We start from the raw sequence: 27029 nt of genomic DNA, 5'->3' as shown, positions 1-27029 counted from the left end.
CCTGCCTGGGGTTTTCAAAGCATCTGTTCCCAGGAACATGGAGATGGTGCCACAGCCCTTAGGCTCTCTGGATGGGTGACACACTTGTCAGGCAGTGGGAGATCAGGCTTAGCTTGAAGAACACTTCCTGCTACTTTGTCCCCCGCTCCAGTGCCAGCCCCCAGAAGAAATATTTCCTTTCTGCTTGATGTTTTGTCGCAAGTGGGAAACTATAAAATAAGCATTTGCTTATGAATTAATTTCTGGCAGACACACAGCGCTCAGTAAGCCTCATGGCGCTGTATATCCGTCCTTCAAGTCCTTGCCAACTCCTGTGTTCCTTCCTCCTAAGATGTTCCCACCAGCCCCCGGGGGAAGTTCCCTTTGCTTCCTCTTCCCTGCAGAGGACAGGATTGTCCTTACCTGGAATGTGGAGGAGGAAAATCTGTCTCTGAACATATATGGCTTTTTTAATGTTAAAGCTAATACAGATGTTTGGGGAGATATATGCTAACCTGACTGTTGAGCATTCCATAGCAAACTAAGAGAATAATCTTTTTTTAAATGTTTCCCCCCTCTTGGAGTACTTGCTTCCAATTGTAGAAACACAGGGATTTTCATGTATCAAGTGGCTGCCCACGTCTATTCCTCTGCCAAGGTCTAGGTTACAGACACACCCAGTGAGAGCTTTTCCTTCTGCACGTACGCAGCTAGAGATGGAAAATGTGAGATGCGCACTCAGTGTAGAAACTGGGCTGCGAGCTCATCTGAGAAGAGAGAGTTCCCTATTTCGTGGGGCCTTTCCCCCACCACTCTCGTGCTTTTGGAGGTTGGGCTAAGAAATGGGTCCCAGCCAGTCTTGGCTATGACATTACACCCGTTCCCGACCGATCACTGCCGAGCACAGTATGGGAGGAACACATTGCTTTGGCTGCCTGTGACCCCCACATCTTAGAGAGCTGCAGGTAGATAGGGTATTTGATTCTCTGGCACCAAAGGGAAGGCCAGCTTGTGAGGAGATCTGCCTCAGTTTGACAGGGCAGTCACCCTGAGGAGGAGGAAAGATTGGTATGTGAGCAAGTTATGTAAATGGGTGTTGTTTTTGGCAGGGAAGTTAAAAATGAGTCACTTTCAAGTGGTGTTTTCTAACCTCAGGTTTTATCCATGTGGGAAAGAAGTGAGCTAGCCCAAAGTCTAGACAGTTCTCCCACCAGCAGCTAGGGATTTATGGTTGTTGCCATTAGGAACTGATAAAGGCGGTCTGACATTTCCAGGAGACACCCCCACCTCCTGGGCAGCGTCTGCCAGTCAAAATTGAGGGGTCTAAACAGTGAGGACTCCACACTTGCCAGAAAAACACATCTAGGGTCCATCCCTGAGTCCTGACCCTCCTTGGAGAATTGATGCATAAATTCATAAATTCAGAGATCTGGGAGAGAGCCTTGACAGGGAGCCCCACCATATGAAGGGCTTTGACTTCCATGACATTGGAATCTGAGCTTTGACCTTGTCATCCTTGAGTAACTTTGACTTTGAAACTCAGTTTCTCTTCGGTAATGGGGGTTAGAAAACAAAGTCCGTTGTGGAACTCTCCAGAAGATTAAACAACAAGAAAGGAGGTAAGATGCTTGGCCCAGGGGATCTTCTTAACCTTTCTCTGCCTGGTTGCTTGCCTTGAGAGCAAGCTGGTTACAGGTGCTGAGTCATAGAAAGTGCTTTGTGGAACAGTCAACTCCTGCAAAGCTCTTGCACTATGTGGATATTTGTTTATATTCATTCATAAAATGTCTTGTCATGTAAAGACAGACTTTGTTCACTGGCATTGATTTCTGTCAAGAATTCCTCTGTTTTGTTTTGTTTGTTTACTTTTGTGAAGTGCCTGTCACCCAGAAAGACCTGTCGAATGTGCTGTTTTCTCTTATTATCACACTCAGTCTATCTAAACCTTTCTGGGTGTGTATTTGATTTTGGACATCCGGAAAGTTAGGAAATGTGATAGCCTTTGATGTATCACTTCTTACACTGGTAGCCATGCTGGATGAAGTAGAAGGCAGAGGGCAACCAGGTCGATTTTTCTGGTGCTCTGTGCTCCTGACTTAGCGTGTCCTCTTCCCTGCCTCCAGTGCTTTGAGTTTTGAGTATATTGTCCTCCTGTCCCTCTCCAGGAAACTAGGCTGTTATTGAGCAAAGGTCAATACTGGATTATTGATCTAAATCTGGGTCTCATAGAAGGTCGTAATTCAAAAGTAGTTACTGTAGGGGCTAGGAGGTAGCTCAGTGGATATGGGCAGGCATGAGAGCCCGAATTCTCATGTGCAGGTAATCATACGAGCTCCTTTTAGCTTAGCTAGCATGTTGAGGGCCATGAGCAGGCATTTTTCCGAGGCTCGTTGACCAAGTCTCATTCTAGGTTTAATGAGAAACTGTCAATGGAATAAAGTAGAGATTGATAGAAAAAGATACCTAATGTCATTCCCCAGCTTCCGTGTGTGTACAACACACAGTAGTTACCATACTTGGGCATATCAAACTGAGCTAAGTTCCTGGCAAAGGAAAATGTTAATTCTCAGCATTCCAGCGTTAGTGGATCTGCCCAATGGACAACCTGGTAGTGCATGGGCCTAAAAGGACCCGGTTTTGCAGTTCAAAGCAAGACACTGCTGTAGGAATCCCAGCTTCATTCATCCAAGACTGAGAGTTGTTATTGTCATGTAGATCCAGGCAGCAGGGAATATCCGATATTCTTTCCTGAGCGGCAAAGTTGACCCTACAAACAGAAGTAGACTTTTATGTATATATCAGCTCTTCTGGCCATCCGCAAAGAAAACTAAAATTGCTGGGGAGAAAACACAAGGAGCAGAGTTCTAATTTCCTTCTCTCCTGTAAAACCTATAGGCAGGAACTGGGTTCCAAGGGCAGATACCTCTGAAGGAGTGCTCACATTTTGCAGTCCCTGCAAGTATACAGGGAAGGAAATAAAAATGTCAGAGAAGGGGTTGGAGAGTTGCCTCAAAGGTTAAGAACACTGGCTACTCTTCCAGAGGATGGTTTGGTTTTCTGCACCCACATGACAGCTACCAACCATCTGTAACTCCACCTCCAGATGTTCTGACACCCTCTTCTGGTCTCTGTGATCACTATGCACATGTGGTGCACAGAGTTCCAAGCATACAAAGCATCTACACACATAAAATAAAAATAAAGATGAAAAAGGTATCAGAGAATTCTTGAATCATTTATAAGGTAGGCCTCTCCAGAACCCACAGCGGTCAACTTTCCTCCCCTCTATCTCTCCCTTCACTTCTAGGTCCATAATCCTCTGCACTTGTCCTTGTGACTTCTAAATATAGAATACAAGCAGACACCAGATTCTCCTTCTCATGATGGCAATCAATGGCCCAAAGGCCACATATAACCACCTGACCATGTTTGTATAAAGTTTTATTGAAACAAAGCTGTCCTTCAGTGTTCTTCATGGCACCTCCCACTCACAGGGATAGAGCTGAGCAGTTGGAATAGAGACCCTTAGCACCTATGATGTTTACCATGTTATCTTTCTGAAAATAATTTACCAACCCCTATACTTGCTTGATTGTTATTACTGACTCATAAGCCACGTTAAGAAAAGAGGAGTGGATTTTATTCTTTTCTTCTGAGTCCCCCCCTACTCCAGAACCAACAGTTACAGATTTTAGGCAGTATTCATCAGATGAACAGTGTCTTAAGTCTCAAGATATTGTAGCCACTCAGTCAGAAAACAATAGGAAATCCAGGGTAATAAGTATCTTCTCTGTCTATGTGTCCATCCATCTAACCAACCATCCTATCTTCTTTCTTCTTTTTGGAAGTGAGGTAAGGTTGGGTTTATTTTTAGAAAACTGGCTCCTCCATGGAGGAAATAGCCCTTTTCTCTTTATTGTATATCTTTACCCCTGCTAGCTGCCTTTATCCTAGATCCAGAAGGCAGGGTAGAACAGTCATCCTCAGGGGATTGTCCACGTGGCTGAGATTGCAGACGTGTGATCTGTGGGCCCTCTCTGACCATCTAACCTAAGGGCCTCCCACTTTAAGGTTAGTCACTTCCTTGTAGCCTCATGGACTGCTATTTCTGTGCTTCTCACAGAGGTTTTCACAGAGGAAAAGACAGGGATCCCTAATGGCTCCTAGTTACCTTTGAAATACCTGAGCTGATGGGACCTTGTCTCCCATAGTCTCTTCCTTCTGTGTACTTCCTGCATGATCTCATTCATTTCCAAGGCCTTCCCAGCCAGCATTTCTGCCAACAGCTCCCAAAGATGTAAGCTCTGGGTACCACCTCTTTACTGATGTATAAATCCCTGTTCAAATCCCTTTAGGGCATCTTTACCTCAGTTAACTCTAAGTTAGCATGACTCCCATCGGGCTGCCGTCTGCTCTCCTCTCTTCCAGGCCATTTCTATGTCAAGACTTTGCCCATGACTGACTCTCTACTGCCAACCCCCCAGCCACCTAAGCTAGAATCCTTGAAGTTGTTAATTACTTTTCTTTCTTGCTATTGGCCATGAATTAATTCTGCACCCATTTTACCTCCTGGTGGTTTTCAGCCAGCATTCGGTTATCCCCTTGAGCCACGAAGTTGACACTCTAGAGTTAATAATATGTGCAGAGTAGACCGGCTAGGGTCAGAGTAGGTCTGTAAAACAAGCCTAAGTCATTGGAGCTCATCCTCTCTGTCACCTTGATTTGCATCCTACCTGTCTTGACTACATGAGACCCAGTTTGGTACTTAACCCCATTCAGCAGTAAGACAACCCTACCACAACTACCCTGCATCTTCTAACAGTGGTGTTGACTACACCGTGTCCAAAGAGAAGCCTGGTCATCCTTTTGCCTATTTTCAAAGTCCCCCCACCCCCAATGGAGAACAGATTCCATTGCCATGCTGGTGAAGTCTGTGAATGCCCTGCATGACAAGGCAGTGTCTGGGTTTCTGTCTTCTCGTTCCCTACACTGTCTTTCCCTGCACCTGCATGCTGGCCAACTGGGTGGGGCCATGTACTGAAATACCTTTGCTCTGCGTGGGACATGCTCACTTTCCCTTAGCCTCCTGTTCTGAAACCTTGCTCTTGATCCCCTGAAGCAGAAGCAGTGGTCTCTACTTCTGGTCAATGCCTTACTTGGGATAGAAATGATCCAACCTCAACTGGGGTTGGGTGAAGACCCAAGGGAACCAAGGTTCAAGCTTCCTGCCCCACCCAGGACACAAGAGAAGCTCCTGCATCGATGGATGCAGCACACTCACCCTGTGTATGAGTCAGAGTTCTTGATCCCACTCTCTAGGTCTTTCCTAGGAACTTGGTGAGACCATATGTGGAGGTACTCAGCTCAGCATGGGGCCTGACACATAGTTCTTGCTAATGAGTAGTAGCTTTTACTTTCGGGCTGTACTTCATCTCGCTCCCACACACCCAAGAGTATAATTCCCTGGTCAGGAATCAATCTGATTCCCCCGCATGCGCACCACAGTCTGTGCTCAGGAAATACTCCCCGAGGAAAGAGATGCTCTGGCCCTGGTCCTTCGTGCCACTGTGTTATTTTAACAACTTACCCGTCCCATTGCCAATGTCAGGAGAGCTTGCTAATGTTGATTGACATCTTACTGGAGTGCTTTCTTTAAGGATAAGAAGGAATTAGGTTTTTAAGAGCCCCAAGGAAATAAATACATAAAGTCAATGAAGAAATATCTCATGGGCTAGCGCCTTCCTTTATTCTTTCATAATAATGACTACCAACTGAAATAAGGAATACGAGAAGCCAGGAACTCAGCTATGGGCCCTCACTGCCTGGGCTCATTTTTGCTTCATTTGTCAGTCCTGTGTGAAAGGACTGCTGCTGTGACTCCTTCTTTTTATAGAAGAGGAAACAGGGTTCAAGGCTCTCAGAAAGACAGAGTAGCTGGTGGTCGCATAGATGCCGTTTCTTGGCAGGAGTCTTAGTTTTGGTCTCTGAACAGTGCTGAGAAGTCTCCGCCAACTTCCCTCATGGGCCCGTTTTCCCCTTTGGGAATCTTGTTATCTTTTTGCAAGGCAAGTGGCATCTGAGCCTTCGTTTTGGTGGCAGGCCCTCTTTGGAGATTGTGCAGCCCTTCTAGAACCTCAGAAGTAATTTGTGTGGTTGACCGCTTTGCTTCGTTGATAAACTTCACTGTAAATGACAGAAGAATAAGCCATGAAAGGCTTTCCCTTCAGCTTGGCCGTCACTCACTTGCCAAATAAAACCTGTGTGTATAAAATGCGTCTTCCCATTCAGCAAGTGTCTGGCCCTCAGATCCATGAAAATTAGTAACAAGAAGGCTTTCCTTTGAGGCTCCCCTCCATGACATGGAAAGCAGACCATTTAATTAAAGGTCTTAAGAAAAATTAGATCAGTGAGACTTTTGCCCTTGCATCTAAAGAGCGTAGACTCACTGGCATATGTGGGGCTTAGTGGAGCTCAGCTGTTGCCCATTTTTCAATGAAGTTAAATGGACTAGATTTACCCCCTATCCAAACCTTTGCTGGTCGAAGAATACTCTTTGGGGAAATGACAAGAAAGGGAAGGGATTTCTTGGCTTCATCAGCTATCCCTCACTATGTTGGGTTACATGAGAGGGCCCCAGTTACAGATGAGGAAACTGAGGCCCAACAAAGGCAGTCTTATCACTGTCCCGAGACGTCAGAAGCAAGGTTTGAATGCAAGCTTTCCTCCTTCCACACTCTCTCACCTACATTCCACATGACACAGCCTTTCAGTCACACAGGCAGGAAGTTCGTCAGTGTGCTATTCATTCTGACCGTGGCCATGCCAGATAGCAGTGTCTGTCTTATCTTTGGAGGTGAGAGAAGGCCATAGTTCCTTTTTGATCTGAGAAGCAAGCCCTAACTGCTTTGGCATATCCAGTTAGCTTTAAAGGTTGACTTTTGAACCCATACAAGGAAGCATGTTCGGCCTCTTATTGCTGCATAAGCTTTTCTTTCGTTTGTGTTTGTATTCTCATTGTGCGTGGCTTTGTCTGGCCAGAGGTGAGTGTATCCAGCCATATAAAAGCTCTTGTTCCGTCCTTACATCTCTAGGTGTTTTCTGGACTTCATCTGGAGGGAGAGGGATTGCTGGGATACACCTCAGATGGGTGTTGCACACACCCCTTCTACTATCTCCAGTTTGGCATGCATGTGTGAGATTTATGCCTGTCTTATATTTACAAGAGGAAGTATCCCATTTAATTTTATTTTCACACTAAAACTGAAGTGTTAAGAGAACATAGTGTTTTAACACTCTCTTGGTTATCAGCTGCAGAGCGGAGGTTGTATATTGTCACATACAGTTTTCTGAGTACATTTCTACATTTGTTACCTGGCAACGCTGCTGCGTCGGCACATGAAGATGTGTCAGTTTCTGCCAGTTCTTCACTCTCTGCACTGTAGAAGGGGGGAATGCTTGCTTCTCTGCACGGATGGAGACTAGGAGAAGGCACGGAGCTGATGGGCTTAGAGAAAGACTGGCTCCGCATGCACCAGAGGTTGTCCTGTCTCGGCCACAACTGCCTTGAATCTTGTGTCTCTTTCCTCCTGGGTTAGGTGAGGGGTTTGTACTCGGCCACCGGGAATCCTTGTTGAGGATCTTTGATCTTCTTAAACTCAAAACAAACAACAGCCACCTCATGTCCTTGTCATTATATGAGTCACCTAGGCCATTTTAATATTGCAATAAAGATAGCCTTAATTGCTTTCATTTGATCCCCAGCCTCCTGCCTGATTTAACTCTTATGGTTTTGACTACCTGTGACTTCTGATGATGAAGGAAATCCCATAGTACAATGAGAACCAGAGCATCTCTTGCTGAAGGGCAGCCACTGAGCTGATTATAGCCCAGCAGAGTGTTTTTGCTTGCCAGAACCCTGAACTGAAAACGCTCATATAGAGCTGGAGCACTAAAGTGGGGCCTTTATGTGCTCTGGAGTCATCACAACCCACCCCTCATTTGACTAATGCCTACCTGTCTGACCTTTGAAAACAAGGCAGTTGAAACCCATGCATTAAGGGTTTAAAAGTCCCTAGTGTACCTCTACATTCTAAGATTCAGGAAAAGCTTCCTAAGACTAAGGGCATTATATTCTCCAGTACCTGTAGTATCATCTTAAAGAATGCTTGCTAGGGGCAAGTTTCCATGGTAACAGTTTTGAAACAGTCAGATGACATCAACAAGTTAAACAAGAAGTCTTCTGGCTCACAGGCGCGTCCTATAAGTATAGGACCCAGCCATGACAAGCTCAATAGAGGCCTGAGTCTCAGTAGTTTACCCTCAAGCAATATCTGGTTCCGATAAAGACCACAAATTGAGACTACCCAGGCACCACCCAGGAACAGAACATCCAAAGGAAATTCCTAACGTTCCAACCGTTGTAGAAAGGATCACCTGCCAGCACACACCCATTGCTTTGCACCAGGACACCCCTAGACAAATATCAGCCAATGAGGGGTCCTAAACCTTAGAAATCCCTCACCCCCACTTTGAATACTATAAAAACCCAACTCTAACTGAGCTCCGGGCTCTCCGACCACTCCAATATGTTGGACACATGGAGAGACAAGTTTGCAAACTTGTGTAAGAATAAAGGCCCTTTGCTTTTACATACAGGATTTGGTCTCCTAGTTGGTTTTGGAGGGACTCCATGATCTGGGCATAACATAAGTACAGCTCCTTAGAAGGAAGCCTCAGGAAGTCTGTGTCAGAGTCCAGGATGCTGCCTCTGGAGGGTCTAAGGCAGGCCAGGTTTTGAGACCTGTTGGTTTTACAATGGAAGGTTTGTTTGTATCAGTTTTTCATGAAGTAGTCTATTGGTTTCTTCCTGTCTTGCCCATTAAAGAAAAGAAAGACAGACAGACACCTTTCTGTGCCCAGAAGGTGGTTAGAATTCAGCACTTAGTTGGAAACCTTGGTCTCAAATACTCAGGTCCACCCAGGGAGTCACTTTTGTGAGACTGGCTTTGCCTGGTAGGTTTACTCCCAGCTTTTTCGGTTTCCACCAGGAAAGGTTCCAAGAGGAAGTCACAAGATTCTTCACCTGTCTTTTCTATTGCTTTGTTTGTTTTCTAATATCCAAAGTGTACTTGACTCAGAGGGTTCCTGACTTGGGCCTGAGGAGTCTCTTTAACTTTGGACGTCTGTATCCTGCTGTTTAAACTTTAAGGCGACACCTAACTACATTAGAGCCCTCCACCAGCAGGCTGAGGCGAACTTTAAAGAAAAACCAGGTCATGCCGCATGTTTTTGGTGAGCACAGGAATCAACAAAGAGACGTTACATAACTTCTATTTATGTCCTCCTTGCTCACTATCTGCAGGCAGGCAAGAGTCGCAGAGCTGGGATTTAATGAGCTCTCTGGGTTTGCTCACCTTCCTGAGCTGGTAGGAACCAGCTTGTTCTCAAAATGCGTCAGGAAAGAATCAGGCTGTGGGTGGGCGGCCAGGGGTAGGTGGACTGCATTGTTGCCATGGTGTTTTTTAATTCCCTGTCTCTCACAGATCCTGCTCTCCCCTTCCCTGACTCCCCAACCCCCCTCCTTTTCTTTCTTTTTAGTCCATAAGCTTCCTTGTTTCTCACACCCACTCATGATTTCTTGGAGCTGTCTCAGGAAACAGGAATATTTTCCCTGCCTTCCCTAAACACCCCCATTGTGTAGCTCCAGGGCCTCAGAAGAGTTTTTTCCTAAGGTGTTCTTTTCCCACCCTCCCTTGTCTATTTTCCCGTGATTTTTTCATAACCACTCCCTCCATTGCAGGGGCTTATCCTCCCCTGTGGCCCGAAAGGGGCTGGCTGGCTGCTGCTAGATTGCTCCGGAACCAGGTGGATTCCGTTGCTTCTAGTGAAGCAGTTTGCCCCCAGGAGAGAGGTTGTTTGTGTTCCCTACATTCTGGTCTGTGTTCTTGCCCTCAGCTGAGTGACATCTGTCTCCTCTGGCCATATTATGAAATAGAATCCCACATATTGTAAAAGAGATTCATAGGAAAACAAGAGAGTAAGTTTGTCCCATAATATTGGTTCTCAGATAATTTGGTTAACTCTTATTACCTGAAAGTTAACAGGTTGAAATTAACCCATATTAAAAAAAAGTGAGGGATTAGGGAAGTAGCTAAGTGGGACAGTGTGTACTTGGCTGGGTTTGATCTCCATGTTCTGTCTCTCTCTCTGTCTCTCTCTGTCTGTCTCTGTCTCTCTCTCTCTCTCTCTCTGTCTCTCTCTCTCTCTCTCTCTCTCTCTCTCACACACACACACACACACACACACACACACGAACACATGGTGACTCTTCTCTGATATACAGCAAGGAAGATATATCAGGCTGAGAACCTTGATATAGGGCAGCTGGGGAATGAATGCTCCCTGCACTTTGGCTTTTGAGGCAAGCCACCCAGATTTCTGTGCTGACTTTGTGTTGATCCCTACACACTCACCGGAGCGGAAGCTTTTCCTAAGTACAGAAGAAAACGTTGGCATGAAAACTCCAAAGAAAAGAATAAATCAGGCTTAAGTTTTTTTTTTAAGTAAAAATTTAAAAAGTTAGACCCACCCCTGCCTTGCTTACAAGTTGTGCAATCCTTAATAGAGGTAGCCTGTTTGAATAATCAAAGGCAGGCTGACTTCCCTTCGTTAACTTGAGCTGCAGACATCTGCATAAAACATCCCAGATTCCAGACTGAGTAGGTAATTTTTTTTTCCCTCTGAGTAACCGAAGGGACTTTCCCTTTGGAAACCTTCCAGCAGAATTAACTTGATGGTTGAGACATTTCTCTCTTTCCCTGGTGCTGAGTCTGGAAGGCAGGGCCTTGTGCATACTCGGCAGGTGCCCTACCACTGAGCTCCTGCTGGGAAAGAGCCAGCAGCTTGATCCCTGGTGTGGGGCTCTTCAGGCGCCTCACACCCAAGCCTGGAGCCCTCCACTCTGAGAACCTTCTTGTTCGCAGCAGTCCTGTGCCTGGTGCAGCAGCCCTCCTTGCCACTTTGGAACCTACCGAGCGAGCGAGCACTTACATTTTCAGAGGTCCACTAAGATCCCCTCTGAAAGTGGCTTTCTGTCGCGTCTTATCAGTCTCCCATACCTGGGCTTTGAGCCCGCTTCATCAGTGTGGCTCAGAAGCTCAAGGCTGTGGTCCTGTCGAGCGTATGAATTCCTCACTTCATTGTTCCAAGAACCCAAGACTTAAAAAAAAAAAAAAGGATGCTGCCATTGAAGGATTGAAGGGGCATGTACTGCAGTCGCCCTCCGCAGCCAGAGTTTGAGAAACGTGTTTTTATTAATGTCCTTGTAACATGAGCCCACAGACTGTTCAGCCCCAAGTTTGTAGTTGTCAGGCCCGGGGAGGGAGCCAGCTTCTAAGGCGGAAGGACCACAAAGAATTGTCCTTCCTGCTCCTAACTTAATGATGCCGGCAGCTGTGTCTCGGAGGCTGGGTTGGTTAACTGTTTACTGGGTGGATTAAAGATCCCCAACCAGGCTGAACCTATCCCAGAGTTAGAAGCAAGAAACTGCGAAGAGCCAGCAACACACCAGTAGCCTGCAGCTGGCCCCCCTGGAGTGTGCCGCTTTCCCCACTTGGCAGAACTTTGAGCCTTCACATACCCGGAATTAAACCTCAGCTACTAGATACAAGCAGCTTAAGGGTTTTGTTATTCATTCATTAATACAGTAAATATTGAGTACTAAACAAAATGCTTGTGTGGGTCGGGGACAGGGACAGTGTCGGTTGTTACCTTACTAGTATCCCATTCCGTGGGTGAGTTGGCTAGAAAACCAGCAAGCATCCAGTGTATAACACAACTGGGAAAGCAAGACAAGGAAGCAGACTGTCCTTAGGATGGCAAGGGCAGCTGTGGAGGAGACATTTCTCCTGAGACCTCACAGGTGGAATGGGGCGAGAACAGTTCTGGCCCAGGGCTGGGTGTGTCGGAGTTGCCGCGTAGGCCAGGATGGCAGGAGCGCCATGCAGGGCAGGCAGCGGCATGAGGTGACTGTTCAGCTATGGTAACACGCCTGTCATCAGGTGGGAGGCTGGATTAGGTGATCTCCACGCTCCCTGCCAGTCCCTACTCAGTGCTTCTAAAGGGCACCAAGTTGGCTCAGGTCAGTGACCTGCTTGGATACATACTGCTGCTGCCAGGGCTGAAATATGTTGAGCTAACGAAGATGAGCATCATGTAATTTCAACCTGCCCACCTCCGTCCATTTGGCCATCTGTACATGTCACTGTCAGATGCTTTTCTGGTCATGGAGGCATTGCCTGAAGGGCCAGCATAGTGACGTGGGCCTGTTGGGCCAAGAGGTGTGATAGCCTCAGGAGTGTATCTGAGAGTGAGTTGAGTTGGAGAGGTGGTCCAGGGAAGACTACAGGTGACAGCCGGTTCTCCATCAACTGCTCAGTTTTTGTCTTTGGCATGAGAGGGTATATTTTATTTATTTAATTTTTTTTTTTTAGATTTTATGGTCTAGTGAATTTGTCACAATCGAGTGTGTTGAGAGTAGAGAAGGGTGGAAGGGGGTAGCATTGAATCTCGCCAGGTCTCTGGTACCACAGGAACTGTCACGTGTATTTCCTATTTACTCCTCCTAATAGGCGCCTGAAACCTTCTTAGTCTTCCTCTTTCCTCCTGAAGATGAGGAAATTACAGCCAGATTTCAACAACTGACCTGTCCAAACCCATCTAGTTCCCAGATCTTCCCCATGCACAGGTATTGATATAGGATGTTGAGCACTTTCTCAGTCTCGGGGCTATGCACAGACACAGAAAATGTGTGAGCCAAGTAATAGTCTTGGTCCTGCTATACATTTCAAGGCAAGGTCCCTGGGAACTTCGAAGCTGTGAGTCAGGAAACGCTGATCTAGGTTAACGAATGGTCCCTTCAGGTACACAGAACAGGTATATGACCACAAGGGTCTGTTCAAAAGGTTGGCTTCTTCATGCCTCTTTTGTAATGTCTTGGATCACCACACCCATCCATGTGGGAAAGACTAGCTAGCCATGACCAGGGCCTCAACCATGGGCTCTCCCCTGTCCAGGGTAAAGGTGCCCCTCGGTAGCTGATGAAGAGTGCATTGCTTTATATTGAGCTGCACTTAGATGAACGATGGCGGTGTCTTTTCATCCTGCCTACCTACATCCCTTCACCGTCTACATGTTTCACTGTGGAACATCGTGGCTCCAGGATGATGCCTGATGAAGAAGCTCGTTGCAGAATGGTCTTGAGGGGTTGGGAGATGGAACGCTCATTTATTTGTATGAGAAATTTAATGTCCTAGCGTGTGTTTTTTTCTTTCCTTTTGCTTTCTTCTTCCTCTCTTTGGTAGGATGTCACTATGTAGGTTAGGGCCTCCATCTCCCAAGAGGTAGGATTTATAGACCTGTGCCAACACACTTAATCCAGAATACATTCCTTATTTTTTTCCCAAGCACTTCTCACATATTTCTTTTGTGATGTCATGATGCAGGCTGGAGGTCTGAGGGGGAGACCTCCATGCACACCCCACTTAAGATTCCACAGGGAATCTGTGGGCAAGCCAAGACAGGACCTGAGAGTTTCACATAAACAGCCCGAAGTGACTCTTTGAATCATCGACCCAGAAGGTGCTTTAAGGCAGTCCCAAAGTCATATCCCAGGTTGTTGGCCATTTTCTTCTCTGTTTGAAAAGATGTGTATGGGTTGAGACTGTGAGACCTTAAATCCTTTGAACAGAAGTCATCCCTGGATCTAGTTGGGATTTATAGTAATTAATAAAAGGCACTATTATTGTTTTTAAAACAAGGCTCATACCCACTCAGACACAAACCAAAATACTTCTGTGCACTTGTGGGAGATTAGCAGAGACCCCATCATAGTTCCCTTCACTGCACCATGGAGTTCTCGAATGTTCTGCTTCATTGTTCTTATAGATTGCGTCTATTTTACCTTCCATTGGTCATCTTTGTTTTTTTCCCCGAGAGATTTTAAGCTTCCTCTTCATGTCCTTGGCCGGAAATCACACCAGTGTGTCCCAACAAAGATACTGACTTTTGGAAATCATAGCAAGTTTTGGTAGTTAAATCGGGAGAAAAAGATAGCTCTGAGCCATAGGGTTCTCCAAAGCAATGGCGTTGTCTCTCAAATCTTTCTGAGTGGCTCGTAGGTCTTACAAGAGAGTGATTGCTGCTGACATACCTGTATAGTCAGCTGCTTTGAAAGACATTTCATTTCACTTATTTATTTATATTTATACACAAGTTCTCACTATGTAGCCTACGCTGATCTCTAATTTAGAGGTATTTTTTTTCCTGCCTCAGTCTCCCGAGTGCTGGAATTGCAAGACTGCAGTGTGCTACCGTGCCTGCCTGGCCTAATTTTTTAAAAGTATACTTTGTTGGCTGAGATGTTGTTGATGAATATGTATGAAACTATTCCTATTCTGATCTGCATGGTGATCTGCATGCTATGCTACAGAGATGGGGCAAAATCTCCCAGCAAGTGCTAACTCCTGTGGGCACTGAGAGACAAATAAAGGAGAGAGCAGTTGAGCCTCCTGCTTCAGAAAAAGCATGCATCTCAGAACAGGGTGGACTTAACTGCTGGTTAAAAGATAAATTATTTTACTCTGAAGAGCATCATTAAAGGTCTGTGTTGGCCTTGACCCTGAAGACCAGGAATCTAGTGAATCCAAATGACAGTTTCCTTGTCTTTACCCCTTCTCTCAAGCATCAGAAGTCGGTGTTGGGCCTAAACATGTCCTCTGTCTGTTCTTGGTTGGCAGAGTAATTGAAAATTGGTGTACCTCTTTAAGCCATCAGAGGTGACTCTGCAATTCAGAAAAATGACGTCGAGACATTGATGATTTTTCGTACACCTTTGGTTTTCTTTGTTGCTTCCTCCCTTCCCATGTGGAAGTTTAGTTTATGTCTTAGCTCATTCAAGCCTGAAATAGCCTCAGAAAACTTGGTAAAGTCAGAGCTTCAGGTGTTTATTTGAAAAAGAACTTGACTTTTCTTTGTTTTGAGACAGGCCTTAGCTATCCAAGACTCTATGTAAACAAGGCCGTCCTAGAGCCCGTAGATCTTTACCTACCTCTGGCTCCCAAGTGCCGGGATTAAGGGCATTACCACCACACCCAGCTTAAATTTTATTTGACTGTTTGTGTTGAGTTTTAATAACTTTTTCAAAGGGAAGTTGTCCCTTTTTATATATCCATCTTTGAACTACTGACATTTAAAAGACTTAAGGGGCTAGAGAGATGGCTTAGTGGTTAAGCATACTGTCCTTGAAGAGGACCCAAGTTTAGTTCCCAGCACCCATGTTAAGTACCTCACAACCACCCATAACTCCAGCTCTCAGGGGCCCAACTTTCCATTTTTTCAGATAAGGAATCCTTAAGACACAAATGAGGTTGTTGAACTACCTAAGACCACGGGATTGGCTAGTAAGGAGCCAAGGCCAAAATGTTAATTTCTGAGTTCCAGTTCTACAGGACTGTGTGCCTAATTGAGTGTAATATTTGATGTTAGAAAGGGATTATTTAGGAGTGAGAGTTAACAAATGTACTAAGCATCCTTGTTACCTGTGGAGGTACCAGCCTTGGTACCTTTCACAGTGATTCTTTCCCATGATAGTAGTCAATGTTTACGCCTCTGAAAGAGTTGGAGGATAGTGGTGGGATGGCTTATTAAAAGCTGCAAGGTATCCAGACTATGACAGACTCTTGTTCTGCAGAGATAAGTTTAACAAAGCAGTGGTTGAAGGCAAGAGTATCAGAAGCATGCCAGGCTAAGTGTGGGGGCACCAAGCACTAGCTGTATGACTTGGCAGATTATATAACTTCTTGAAAGCTCTGGGTTTTTTTTTTCTTTTTTCTTTTTCTTTTTTTTTTTTTTTTTTGTCTGTAGAGTTAATAATGACACCTACCTATGGGGTAGCTGAGGATGAATGGAGATAGTGTATATCACATTCTTGGGCAATGCCTGGCAAACTGGCATCCTTCCTTTGCTGTTGACTACTGTATAATTTACAAAAAGGCCCCAGGAAGTGGTAAAATCTCAGTTAATCACAGGTGAATAGCCACTGTCATTACCTTGTTCCATTGGGGAAGGCAAAAATTCAGTTAAGATGCCCCTCTAGTCCCAGAGCTAATGTCAAAAAGAGTAAAGCGAAGAGTAAAGGTAGACTCTTCATCAGCTCTCTGACACACCGTTGTTGGCTCACCGCTCAGCCACATTTTTCAAATTCTCGGACTCAGCCCAAGGACTCAACTCATTCTGCAGCAGATTAGTGAGCCTTGCCGAGTATACAACGTCACGGCTATATCAGTCAGGGTCACGTCTTGTGAAGCAATCAAATAGGGAGGAAAAAACTCACTTTCTGGGTTTTCTCAGGGTCTAGTTTGAGTGTTTCTAGAAGGTGATGCCACAGGGTGAAAAATGTCTTTCTTTGGAGAAGGATCCTGGCCCAGGGCTGCTCCTACAGGGAGACTTTCTGGATCACAGGCGTCTCCACTTCCTGCATTCACCTATCCCACAAAGAGACTCCTCCAAACTGAAGGTCCCAGTGCCTAGGCAGATACAAGCTGATAGCTCACTTTCCAGTGAGCACCGTGATAATGGAAAAGCCTGCCTTTCGCCGGAGTTCTGAGCTCTGGAGCCTCCTTTCTGACAAGGAAGACCTCTGCCTCCCGTTCACTTACTTTCCTGGCTATGTGTCCAGTCTATAGGAAAGGCCTCTGTCTCCTGTGATGATCTTTTCCAGACCTCGGGCCCACGGTTTAACTAGGGATATCACCTCTTCTACTTAATTCTACCATATCTCAGATATCTTCCTGCTTTCTGCAGGGTGCCTCCACTCTCTGCTGGACCCTCACCTCAGGGCACCTCTTGTTATATAATAAGCCCAGCTGCATGTCTTTGTAAGAGCTCAGGTGGAGGTAGCAGGTGGCCAACAGGCTAATTAAGCAACAGTTTATTTTTCAAGATGGACCAGAATAGCAGGTAACTGTATTATTCTTTTGATTTGGGACCTGCCTCCTTCAGTTCCTTGGCACCTGTCACACTCAGCCCAAGATGGGAAAACTGTCCCCAAGACAATGATCACAGAATAGGAGCACCAGCTAGGCCTCTGTATTCACAAGCTTTTGTGGTCCTGAAGAACTGAACTGAGCAACGTCTTAGTTTGGTTTCTTTCACTGTGATAAATGCCGTGACCAGGAGCGACTTGGGGGAGGAAAGGGCTTGTTTCATCTTACACTGTCATGTCACAATCCATCACCAAGGGAAGTCAGGGCAGGAACCTGGTGGCAGAAGGCAAAGCAGAAACCATGGAGGAATGTTCCTTACTGGCTCGCTCTGTTTGCTTTCTTATACACCCCACTACCAACTTCCCAGGGGTGGCACTGTGAGATAGGCCTTCCCACATCAGTAAGGAGACAGAGGTCTCCTTGTGACCTTTATGAAATTCTGTTCCTGTGTGAGCCTCCATTTCCTCATTTGTATAATGTGAATAGCTAAGTGAGTATTTTGTAAATGTGAGTTAGTTCCAAGAGGGAGTTTGGGTGGTTCTGATACCATCTCAAAGGGATCCTTTATGCCCGCCTCTCTTACCTAAGGTGTCTTCTCAGGAGATAGTATTTGGGGAGGAGAGAGAATAGGAGTCATGCTGGGAAAGACACTGGGTCCTGCCAGTTTCTCCCAGCTCCAGCTGTAACAGCCTGTGATCTCTAGTCTCATTCCCTTTGTTTTGATCCTTGGCCAATAATGGCTGTCCTCATCCCCACCCCCACCCCACCACACTGCCTGGAGATGGCTGGGGCCAGCAGCCACTTCCTTACCCTACTCCTGACCCCACTTCCTTCCCTTAAGCATGTCACGTGCTAACCTACCCTACGTCCTGTCTCTGCTTGGCAGAGAGCGTCTGCCCCTGAACAAGCCCTGTTTCCTCTGCTTTTTCAGCCTCTGCTCATGTCTGCCCACCAAGGCTATCTTCCTGTTGGGCAAGAGGTAGAGTTTAATGTGGCTCTGCCACAAGCCTCTGACCTCCCCTGACCCTAGTGCACTTGTGTGCAGAGTGCTGCGTTTCTGAACGATCTTATCTATCTTGGCGATCTCCTCAGATGCTGATGAGACAGCATCTATGAAGAGGGTTTTGGCATCCAGTGTGACTTGGAGATAACAGAAGGGTGAGGACAGGTCAGTGAGGGGCAGACAGATGCCGTTCCCTTGGGTAACCAGGGATGTTCTGAAAGTGGCCCCATCTGTATATCTTACTGAAGTTCCCTAGCATTCTGGAACCAAAACAGCCTTGTCTCTTCAGTGTGGTGCAATTTTTACCCACAATAATATGTACAGATTTGAAGAGTGTTACGTGATTAGATTTTTTAAAAAATGTTTTTACACTTATTGTATGGCTACAATAACAGATGACCACAAACCTAGAGGCTTTGGGTTATAAAATTCATTATCTTACAAGTTCAGCATGAATTTTTCTAGATCACAATCCAGGTGCCTACAAGGCCATGTTCCCAGATAGAGGCTCCAACAACACTCCTCTTGCTGGCTGTTTGCAGCCTCTACAAAGTGATTACACTTCTCAACTAGGCTCCCAGCCTCCTCCTTTAAACCCAGCAACGAGAACTGACTCCTCATACCATCGCTCTCCCCCATGTTTTCCAATGTTGAAGGATCCCTTCTTGTCTTGTGATGACAGCGGCCCCTGTGGTGACCCAGGGTTTCTCCTTGTTGAAGGTTGGATGACCAGCAGTCATTCTGTCTGCCACATTCATTTCTAGTGTAAGGTACAGTACACACGGATAGGATACAAGGATGCAGATATGGATGTCTTCAAGAAGTCCCTTGTTTGCTACAACATCTGTGCATCTGCCGCTGTCATCAAGATGGATCTTTCGCACCAAAGCGTTACCTTAGTCCCTTCATAGTACTTCTCATCACTGCCCACAGAGACAACTGCCATTTTCATTTCTGCCGCCATGTAGTGCTTCGTGCCCTGGGCTAGATTTGTATCAAAGTGTTCCCTGACACGTGTCAGGTGGTATGGAGGGAAAGATTCAGAAAAAGGAAAATCTCTGTCTGACAGCTCTTGGCCTCAGGAAAGAGGCAATTCACTGAAATAGGTTCAGGGAAGAAAGTGGACATGAGACAAGGTAGGGCTGAGACTTTGTGGGCTGTGTATCTGTTTGCGCTGGTGCTCTGACCCACATGGTGTGACAAACCATAGCTAGTCTCCCTTCTTAGCGCCATGGACAGGTTACCTGTGAGGAGGTCTCTTAATGTCTGGGTCTCCCCAGGGGAAGGCAAGTGAATGGCGCTAGCTGGCTCTGCCAGGTTGTCCCAGAGCCTGAGTGGCTCCATATATGTCCTCTCCACATGGTACACCTCGCTGCGTTGTACTTCTTCACTCTCTGCATCTTACTGAAGATGCCACCACTTTCTTTGAGAGATCAGAAGTCTTCTTCCAACTGTCTGTGTCGCTTGGTCTTTCTGAGAGCCCAGGCCTGTGCTCCATTCTACCCTAAACCACTCCACCTGGCTGTCCTGGTGAGGTCACACTCTTCCTAACTGTGACAGGGTCTGGAGCATGCTAAACATGCGTTGTCATTTAGGGTCCTGAGAATTACCACTCAGCAGGTCCTTGGTTAAGATGCTGAGCAAAAGGTTTCCTGGCACCTGGGGAAGAAGGCAGTGGACTTGACCTCCTGTGAGGGTGGCTCTAATCCTCCATGTGGGACTTCAGGGCCACCATACTGTTACTATACTCATTTTGCAGATAAGGGAAGCAAGACATCAGAGACTGTTATTTCTGGGCAGTGGATATCAAGCCAGGCAGTGGGCCTGGGCTCTGTACTCTGTGTGTGGTGGCACCCCCTTCACCTCGCGGGACTGTATGAGGGACCTGGGATTGAGACCCACACCATGCATTGCCTGCTCCGTGACAAGCTTCCCTGAGGCACTGACTGCACCTCTCCTGTTGTGAAAATGCACAGCTGAAACAGGGGGGCGGGGGGGGGGGGGGCGGGGGTATGCACTCTCCCATCTTCTGCAGTAACTGTCTCTTTCTTGTTCTCTTCACAAAGCTGCCTCAGGTCCTTGAGAAGCTGACCAAGGATTGGTATAAATAATGCAGAATAAACAGAGTGGCCAGTTGCAGACATACAGAGAAGCCTTTGCCCTTCTCTCATTTCAGGAGAGCTTCCCTTACCCTGGAGGTGTCGGCTGACATCAGCTGGGTTATCCCCCCTGGATGCTGAGCCCTGCGGTTTGCAACAGACTGGCTAGCTGTGCGCACCTCTGACTCTGGGGGAGACGGGTGACAGGCTTTGTTTACTTACTTACTTCGTTACCTACTTGAAGTACTTTGTTTTTTTGTTTTTGTTTTTGTTTTTGAATGACCAGATTGTCCACAAATAATTTTAAAGTTGCCCCATGCCTGTATGGCAACTGCATGAATTCTGCTGAGGGCCTGCCTTCAAGTGAGTCCTAGCAAGTCTGCCTTGAGCAGCCTTTCCTGTGACCCTGAGTGTGGACGGTGTTGTGTGGCCTGTGTCCATGGGAAGGCCAGTCCCAGGAATTAGGCAGCTGTGGTTTGGTTCTGCGTTCTCTCATGGCTCATTTTATTTGTGGAGGTGTTGGCTCTAACTGGGGGGAAACCATTAGAACTTGGTTTCGGATATTTAAGCAGTTTTCCAGAATTTATTTATTGGATGGCATTTATTTTTGTCACGTTTGCGGAATTTAAGAAGGATCCCATTGAGGGGGGCTAGACTAAAGAAGAAACAGAACATTAGGTTCTTGTCATTCTGTCAAATGACGGTAGTGTGCCTACTCTATGCTGAGCCTCATCCAGGGGCTGTGGAGGTGACTGTCAGTCACCGGTCTAGGACACCTGCTTTCGTAGAGCTTACACTCGTGCACAAACCAGTGAGCGGGCGAACAGCAGATACGATAGTGAACTTTCAGAGCATCCAGTTCCGGTGAGAACAGAACTGGGCATTTGCAAAGAAGTAGTTGATTGGGCCTTTGCTTTGGGATGCCTTCATTAAGAAACCTTAGTGGCGAGACCAAAAGATGAGGAGGGCCTAGCTATGGAAAGATCCAGGAGTAGAACCGAGCGTCTGTCACAGAGCTGTCTTCCAGGAGACCCTTGGATCTCTTTCTCGGGACAAAAGGATAAGTCTTGAAGTGATCCTTGGGATGGCTGCTGAATTACTGTTTCTTTTCCTCGCCAAGCTGCCAGTGTCATGGTGGGTGGGATCCAGTGCCTGTGTGTTCACTCCTGTGTCTCATGAACTTGACACACGGTCCAGCTCATGACAGGTTCACAGTAAAGGTGGGTGACTGCGTGAAATGAGAGGAAACCAGAAAGGAATTCAAAGGCAGTCAAGGGCAGTGGAGGGTACTCTGGATGTAAAACGTAGTTGAAGCTGTAGGGTCTTAGAGCATCCAGTGAATACACAGTCAAGGAGGTAGGCATGGAGCTAGACACTCGGGATGATTGGAAGGGAAAAGTCAGAATCAGAGAGTATTCGAGGGAGAGGCAGCTCCTGTGCTGTGTACAAGAATGAACCAGAAATCAAGAACAATGAGCAAGAAGAGAGGACAGAAGCCAGAAAGTACATGAGTGAACTGGACAGATGTTAGTCACTGTGGTTTGTCAGTACCCAGAAGAGCCAGAGTAACCGCCTGGTAGCCAATGGATCCATAGCTCTGGGGAATGGTTTGCTAAGTTGGGAATTGGGAGACAGAGGAGTTAGGGGGCTTTGGGACTGAAAGGAAGGGTATAGTGCTTTCCAGTATCGGAAGCCTGGGCCTCCAGTGTGGGAACTCCATCCTGCCAGAACCTGGTATGAAACTGACAGAACGAGCCCCTAAGAGCAGGAAATACATTGTCTAGAGCTTTGTCTCATTCCTTCGGAAAGGAACGTATTGTATTTTTATGTAAATAATTCACAACAGTGTGGTTCTTGCAAGGGGGTGAAAACGAACACTCATAAATGAAGTAGAGACACCATATTGTGTTTTCACATCAACAATATACACTGTTGCTTGCAATGGGGCCAAAAACAAATGCACATCCTAGAGGCAAGCTACCTGGTAATTCTGAACACCGTCTAACTGCTCCTTCCTATCCTGCGAGGCCTTATTTGACACTCACCTTTTTCTTGAAGAATTTGAGGCTGCTCCTACCCACTGTCACCCTCATCTAAGTTCCCATCATGTGATCAAATGGCTTCCTGACTCTCACCTCTCAGTCTGGCCTGTGGACTCAAGGTCATCCTGACCTAGGAATAGGCCCTATGGAGCAGACGGCGTGTATTTCCATTCATTGTCTATAGGGATGTGCACAGGAGTATAGGAATTACTGCACAAGTGACCTCTGTGCAGTAATCACTATAACCATCTTCCATTTTCACTGTTTCTGGGGTTGCCGTGTGTGTTGTGCAGAAGTGAGAGGTGTGGGTCTTCACTGGTTGAATTGAGGCCTAGGGGCACTGCTCCAAGTTCAGCACATTTTGGAGGGTTCCATGCTGAAAAGCTCAGGCATGAGACCCCAGAGGATGAATGTATGCAGTAGTATTTAGTCCATAATCGGGTCTTCATCATTTGGAAGGCCTGTGGCTGCCTAGGGTCTCCCTTTAATTTGCGGGTCTTAAATGAGTCTTTCTCAAGGGCCTGGCACAGTGTTGAGAATCTACCGGTTTTTGTTTTTGTTTTTTTTTCCATGGCAGCACTCCTTTTTCTGCCGGTTGACAGAAGACAAGAAATCAGAGAAGTTCTTCAAGGTCTTTTATGACCGAATGAAGGTGGCCCAGCAGGAAATCAAGGCAACAGTGACTGTGAACACCAGCGACTTGGGGAACAAAAAGAAAGATGATGAAGTGGACAGAGATGCCCCATCCCGGAAGAAAGGTAAGAATGCCCTTGGTTCCGTTGGACCGGAGCCTGCAGAGGAGCCCTGTATTATGTATACTGCATGCTTTTCGTGACTTCCAGATTCCAAGATACATCCTTACCAGGGCGTTTAGAAAGAAGCCACCACTGTGGTTATGATGCCTTCCTTCTAAGTGACTAGAACAAAGCCCTGACACCTGGGAAGGTCTTCATGCTTACCTCATAAATATTCATCTGTATGCACAGTTTTATTTAGTATGGGTTGTATTAGCTACTTTTCTTATTTCTGTGGCAAGTACCTAGCCAAACCAGCCTAAAGCAGAAAGGGCTTATTCCAGACCATGGTTTGGGGTTCTAGTCCTTCATGACGGAAAAGCATTGCAGCGGGAGCGTGCAGCAGCAGGTCACATTGCACCCACAGTCAGAAAGCAGAGCGTGAGGAATGCCAGACCTGAGCATTTCTCACTTTCATTCAATCCTCAGCACCAGCCGAGGAAATGGTGCCGCTCACATTCAGGGATGTTCTTCATACATCAGTTAACCTAATCTAAAAACTCCCTCACAGACAGGCTCAAAGGTGTGTTCCCATGGCAACTCTGAATCCTCTCAAGTCCGCAATCACAATTAAGATCCATGAATAATTTTTTTTTTACTGTGCTTTTCTGCTTATTGTTAGAGATAGTTGAGGAAAATACATCTATGTCAGGTGACTTTATTTTCCAAACTGTAGACTTTTCCCCTATAATCTCCCTGGAAAAAATGTTCAGGGGGAGAGGGGTGAAAACCACAAGTTTAGGAGTCAAACAGCTTTGAGCAATTAATTGACCACTCTGAGCTTCACCTCTCAAGGCCAGTACTAAAGTTGTCAATCAAGTGACAGTTGACATTTGGAGAATGTTCCTTGCAGAGGCTATAGGATGTCGAGCAATGTTTGTGACCCTGTTAGATGCCATAAGCACACCTGTACTCCCAATCAAAAATGTCTCCAGGCATTTCCAGTTAGCGGCTGCATAGTGCTAAGGATGAAAAAAAAAACAAAAAAGGAAGGGAGGAAGTAAAGATCACCCTATTTGCGAACCACTGGTCTAAAAGGGAAATAAAGAGGAAAAGAAAGAAAAAAAAGAACCATAAACCTACCAAGTTCTGCTGAGTACTGAGTATGACCCAGGCATGCGTAGTCAGCTTTCTGTTTCTGCAACTGATGCCTTAGGCATGTAGACCTAGGCCCAAAAAACATCTATCTGAGTAACCGAGGTCTCAGTCTGGTGATGGCTTTGTACCTACCTTGGAGTAGCACATAAACCACCAGAACACACAGCAGAGGGTAAAAGTATTCACCTCATGACAGAAAATCAGAAGAAACCAGAAAAGACAAGAAAGTCGCACAATCCCCTTCAGGGACACACCCCTCCTTCTAGCCTGTGACTTCACACCAAGCCCTACCACCTAAAAGTTCTATCAGTTCCCATATCGCTGAGGACTGGGCCTAGGCCTTTAACATGTGGGGCCTTTGAAAGCCATTCCTAAATCCAGACTGTAGCCAGGCATTGTTCAAAGTTCTTTACCTATCTGTGTCAGTTCACGGAAAGCTCAAGTTAACCCTGTACTTAGATAAAAGGGTTATCTCTCTTTTACAGATAAGGAAACTGAGGCACAGATCCAGTAAGCCAGCGTCAGAGCCCATGCAGTCTGTGCTCCCGTCTGAGATGCCACAGTTGCCTCACAGACCAGATAAGATAATACACACAGAGTGCTTATGCATGCTATCTTGGCACTTGGCAAGGGCTCAGTCAGTTGTCCGTCGAGTAACATTAATTGGTGTTATGATTAGTATTGCATCAGTTCTCTTGGGAGCCTTCTAGAAGACACCAACATACTTAGATTTTATGGAGGAAGAAGCAGATGCTCAGAGCTGTAGGTTATGAGGTTGACAGAGCCTGTACTAAGTGAGCAACACAAACCTAAATGACTTGTCAAAAGCACTACCAAGTTAGCAGGGCTGGGCTCCATGTTCATCCTGTCTAGAGATTGAGAGGAAATGGTGGCTTCCTGGATTGTTTTTTGCCAATCTTACAAATCCCTAGCAAATGCAGGAACCTGTCCTCTGGAGTATACAAAATAGAACTTCTGAGAATGTAGCAGTATTGACAGTCACAAGTTTGCCTTTCAGCCAAAGAACCCACAACACAGATAACAGAAGAGGTCCGGGATCAGCTCCTGGAAGCATCTGCTGCCACCAGGAAAGCCTTCACCACCTTCCGGAGGGAGGCTGACCCAGATGACCATTACCAGTCTGGGGAGGGCACCCAGGCTACAGCGGACAAAACCAAGGATGACCTAGAGATGAGCGCTGTCATCACGATCATGCAGCCCATCCTGCGCTTCCTGCAGCTCCTGTGCGAAAATCACAACCGAGATTTGCAGGTGAGAGCCTGAGCTGTGGTCCCGAGACCTTCAAGAGAGAGGCCAGGCTGTGGGAACCCAGAGATCTGCAAGAGGGGTCCTGTCTAGGGTACCCAAATACCTACAGGTGCAAAGCCAGATTGTGGGGTCACTGAGGCCTACAGGAGAGGGTTCTGGGTTGTGGAATCTGACACCTAGAGGTGAGAACCTGGGATTAGGTGACCCTTAGATTTGTAAATGACTGACTGGTAGCACAGGAAGTCCCAACATTTGTAAGTGAGGTCTATGGAGACCGCAACACCTGTAGTAGGGAGTGGGGGTATTTGGACCATGGTATCCCACTTCTCATGGCTCAGCTCTGTCACGTAGACCACCATGCCTGAATTGAAGATCCAGCATTACTGATGTTCTGGGTGACTAATAATGAAAATATGGATAGGTCATCTGTCCCTTCCTATCGTCACCAGTGACACCACAAGGTCAGACACAACAGCCTCATTCATTAGGGGTGCTGACTCCATATATAGTTAGTGTGCATAGGTACCTACATGTGTATGTCTTATAGCCTACTACTCTTTGCCACCAATGCCAGTAGATGTTCAGATAATAACTGGATAGATGAATAGACAATTAAGTATAATTATGAAGCATATACATTTATAAAAGCAAGTACATAGATCTAACTGAATATAGTTGTGTGCTGCACAATGACACTATAGTGTTTGGCAGATCATATATACAGCAGTGTATACTACACGTTCTAGAAGTTTACTAAGCTGGACTTTCAGTCTGGAACTATAGCTTATGATATTAACCAGACCTAAGACAGAGACAAAGTGTTATCTCCCTTGCAGTTTTCTTGTAACAAAGACTGTTTAGAAAGGGCGGAGGGTGTGCTCCAGAGATCTGCCTCTTTGTTCCCAATCTCTACCCAGGAAAAGCATGCTGGAGTATGTGGTCCTTGGTGTACTGCCTGGCTTTCCTGTCAACTCTTGAACCTGGGGCACCCACCACTCCTTGCTTGAGTAGTGTGAGGATGGAAAGGAAAAGTGTATCTGCACAGCTCTTAGATGGGATGTCTCTTCCTAAGCCAAACAAGTCTGCATTAAGAGTTCTATGTGCTTAAATGGTGATGATATGAGAGGGGTTGATACAGGCCAAATCTAGCCAGAGGAAGGTACCACCTTTAAATGTTTACATTGCTGACTTTATCCACCAAGTGACTGTGGATAAAATGGACTATTTGTTATTGCCCCCCGGCCAGCCTCCATCATAAAGAAGGGACATTGTTGAAGAGCAATACAGAACAATGAAATGAACCAGAAGTCGTTAAGATTAAGGCCTCTGATGGTTTTTATTTTTCATCTAATTGGTCTGAAGATCCTGAACTCTGAAAAGTATCTAGGTTCTAGGGCCATCAACTGGTTAAACGGGAACCAGACCTAAAAATGAAGGAACTCCCCATAAAACCTGCCATTGGCCATGCTGACCTACTAAATGTCAAAGTGTACACATCAGTCAATGGTTCACTTCAGGTGTTGACATTCTGAGCTTGACCTTGTCACCATCTGGTGTTGGATTCTGGCTGATCCTTTGGTTTCTCCTTGCTCAAGCATTACTGCTTCAGGCTCAGACACCTTAGACCCAGATCTGCTAGCTGAGACTTGGTTCAAGTAGAACAAAACATTACTTCCCAGAGCTCCAGGGTCTGGCTGTTATCT

The 27029-nt window shown here is 46.2% G+C and overlaps 1 protein-coding gene across 12 annotated transcripts in view; it reads left to right on the top strand.

Annotated features, from left to right (window-relative positions):
* Positions 1–27029, top strand: part of Itpr1 (inositol 1,4,5-trisphosphate receptor type 1) — a 342349-nt gene that overhangs the window by 241575 nt on the left and 73745 nt on the right. For all 12 annotated transcript variants that reach the window (XM_075983288.1, XM_075983285.1, XM_075983283.1 and 9 more), the window contains 2 exons: positions 22743–22923; positions 25076–25329. In XM_075983288.1, coding sequence (XP_075839403.1) covers positions 22743–22923; positions 25076–25329 — 435 coding nt within the window. The remainder of the gene's footprint in view (positions 1–22742; positions 22924–25075; positions 25330–27029) is intronic.

This window comes from Microtus pennsylvanicus, chromosome 8, assembly GCF_037038515.1.
Source record: "Microtus pennsylvanicus isolate mMicPen1 chromosome 8, mMicPen1.hap1, whole genome shotgun sequence".
In the NCBI taxonomy this organism is placed as follows: Eukaryota; Metazoa; Chordata; class Mammalia; order Rodentia; family Cricetidae; genus Microtus; species Microtus pennsylvanicus.
This window is presented reverse-complemented; position numbering and strand designations above follow the sequence as displayed.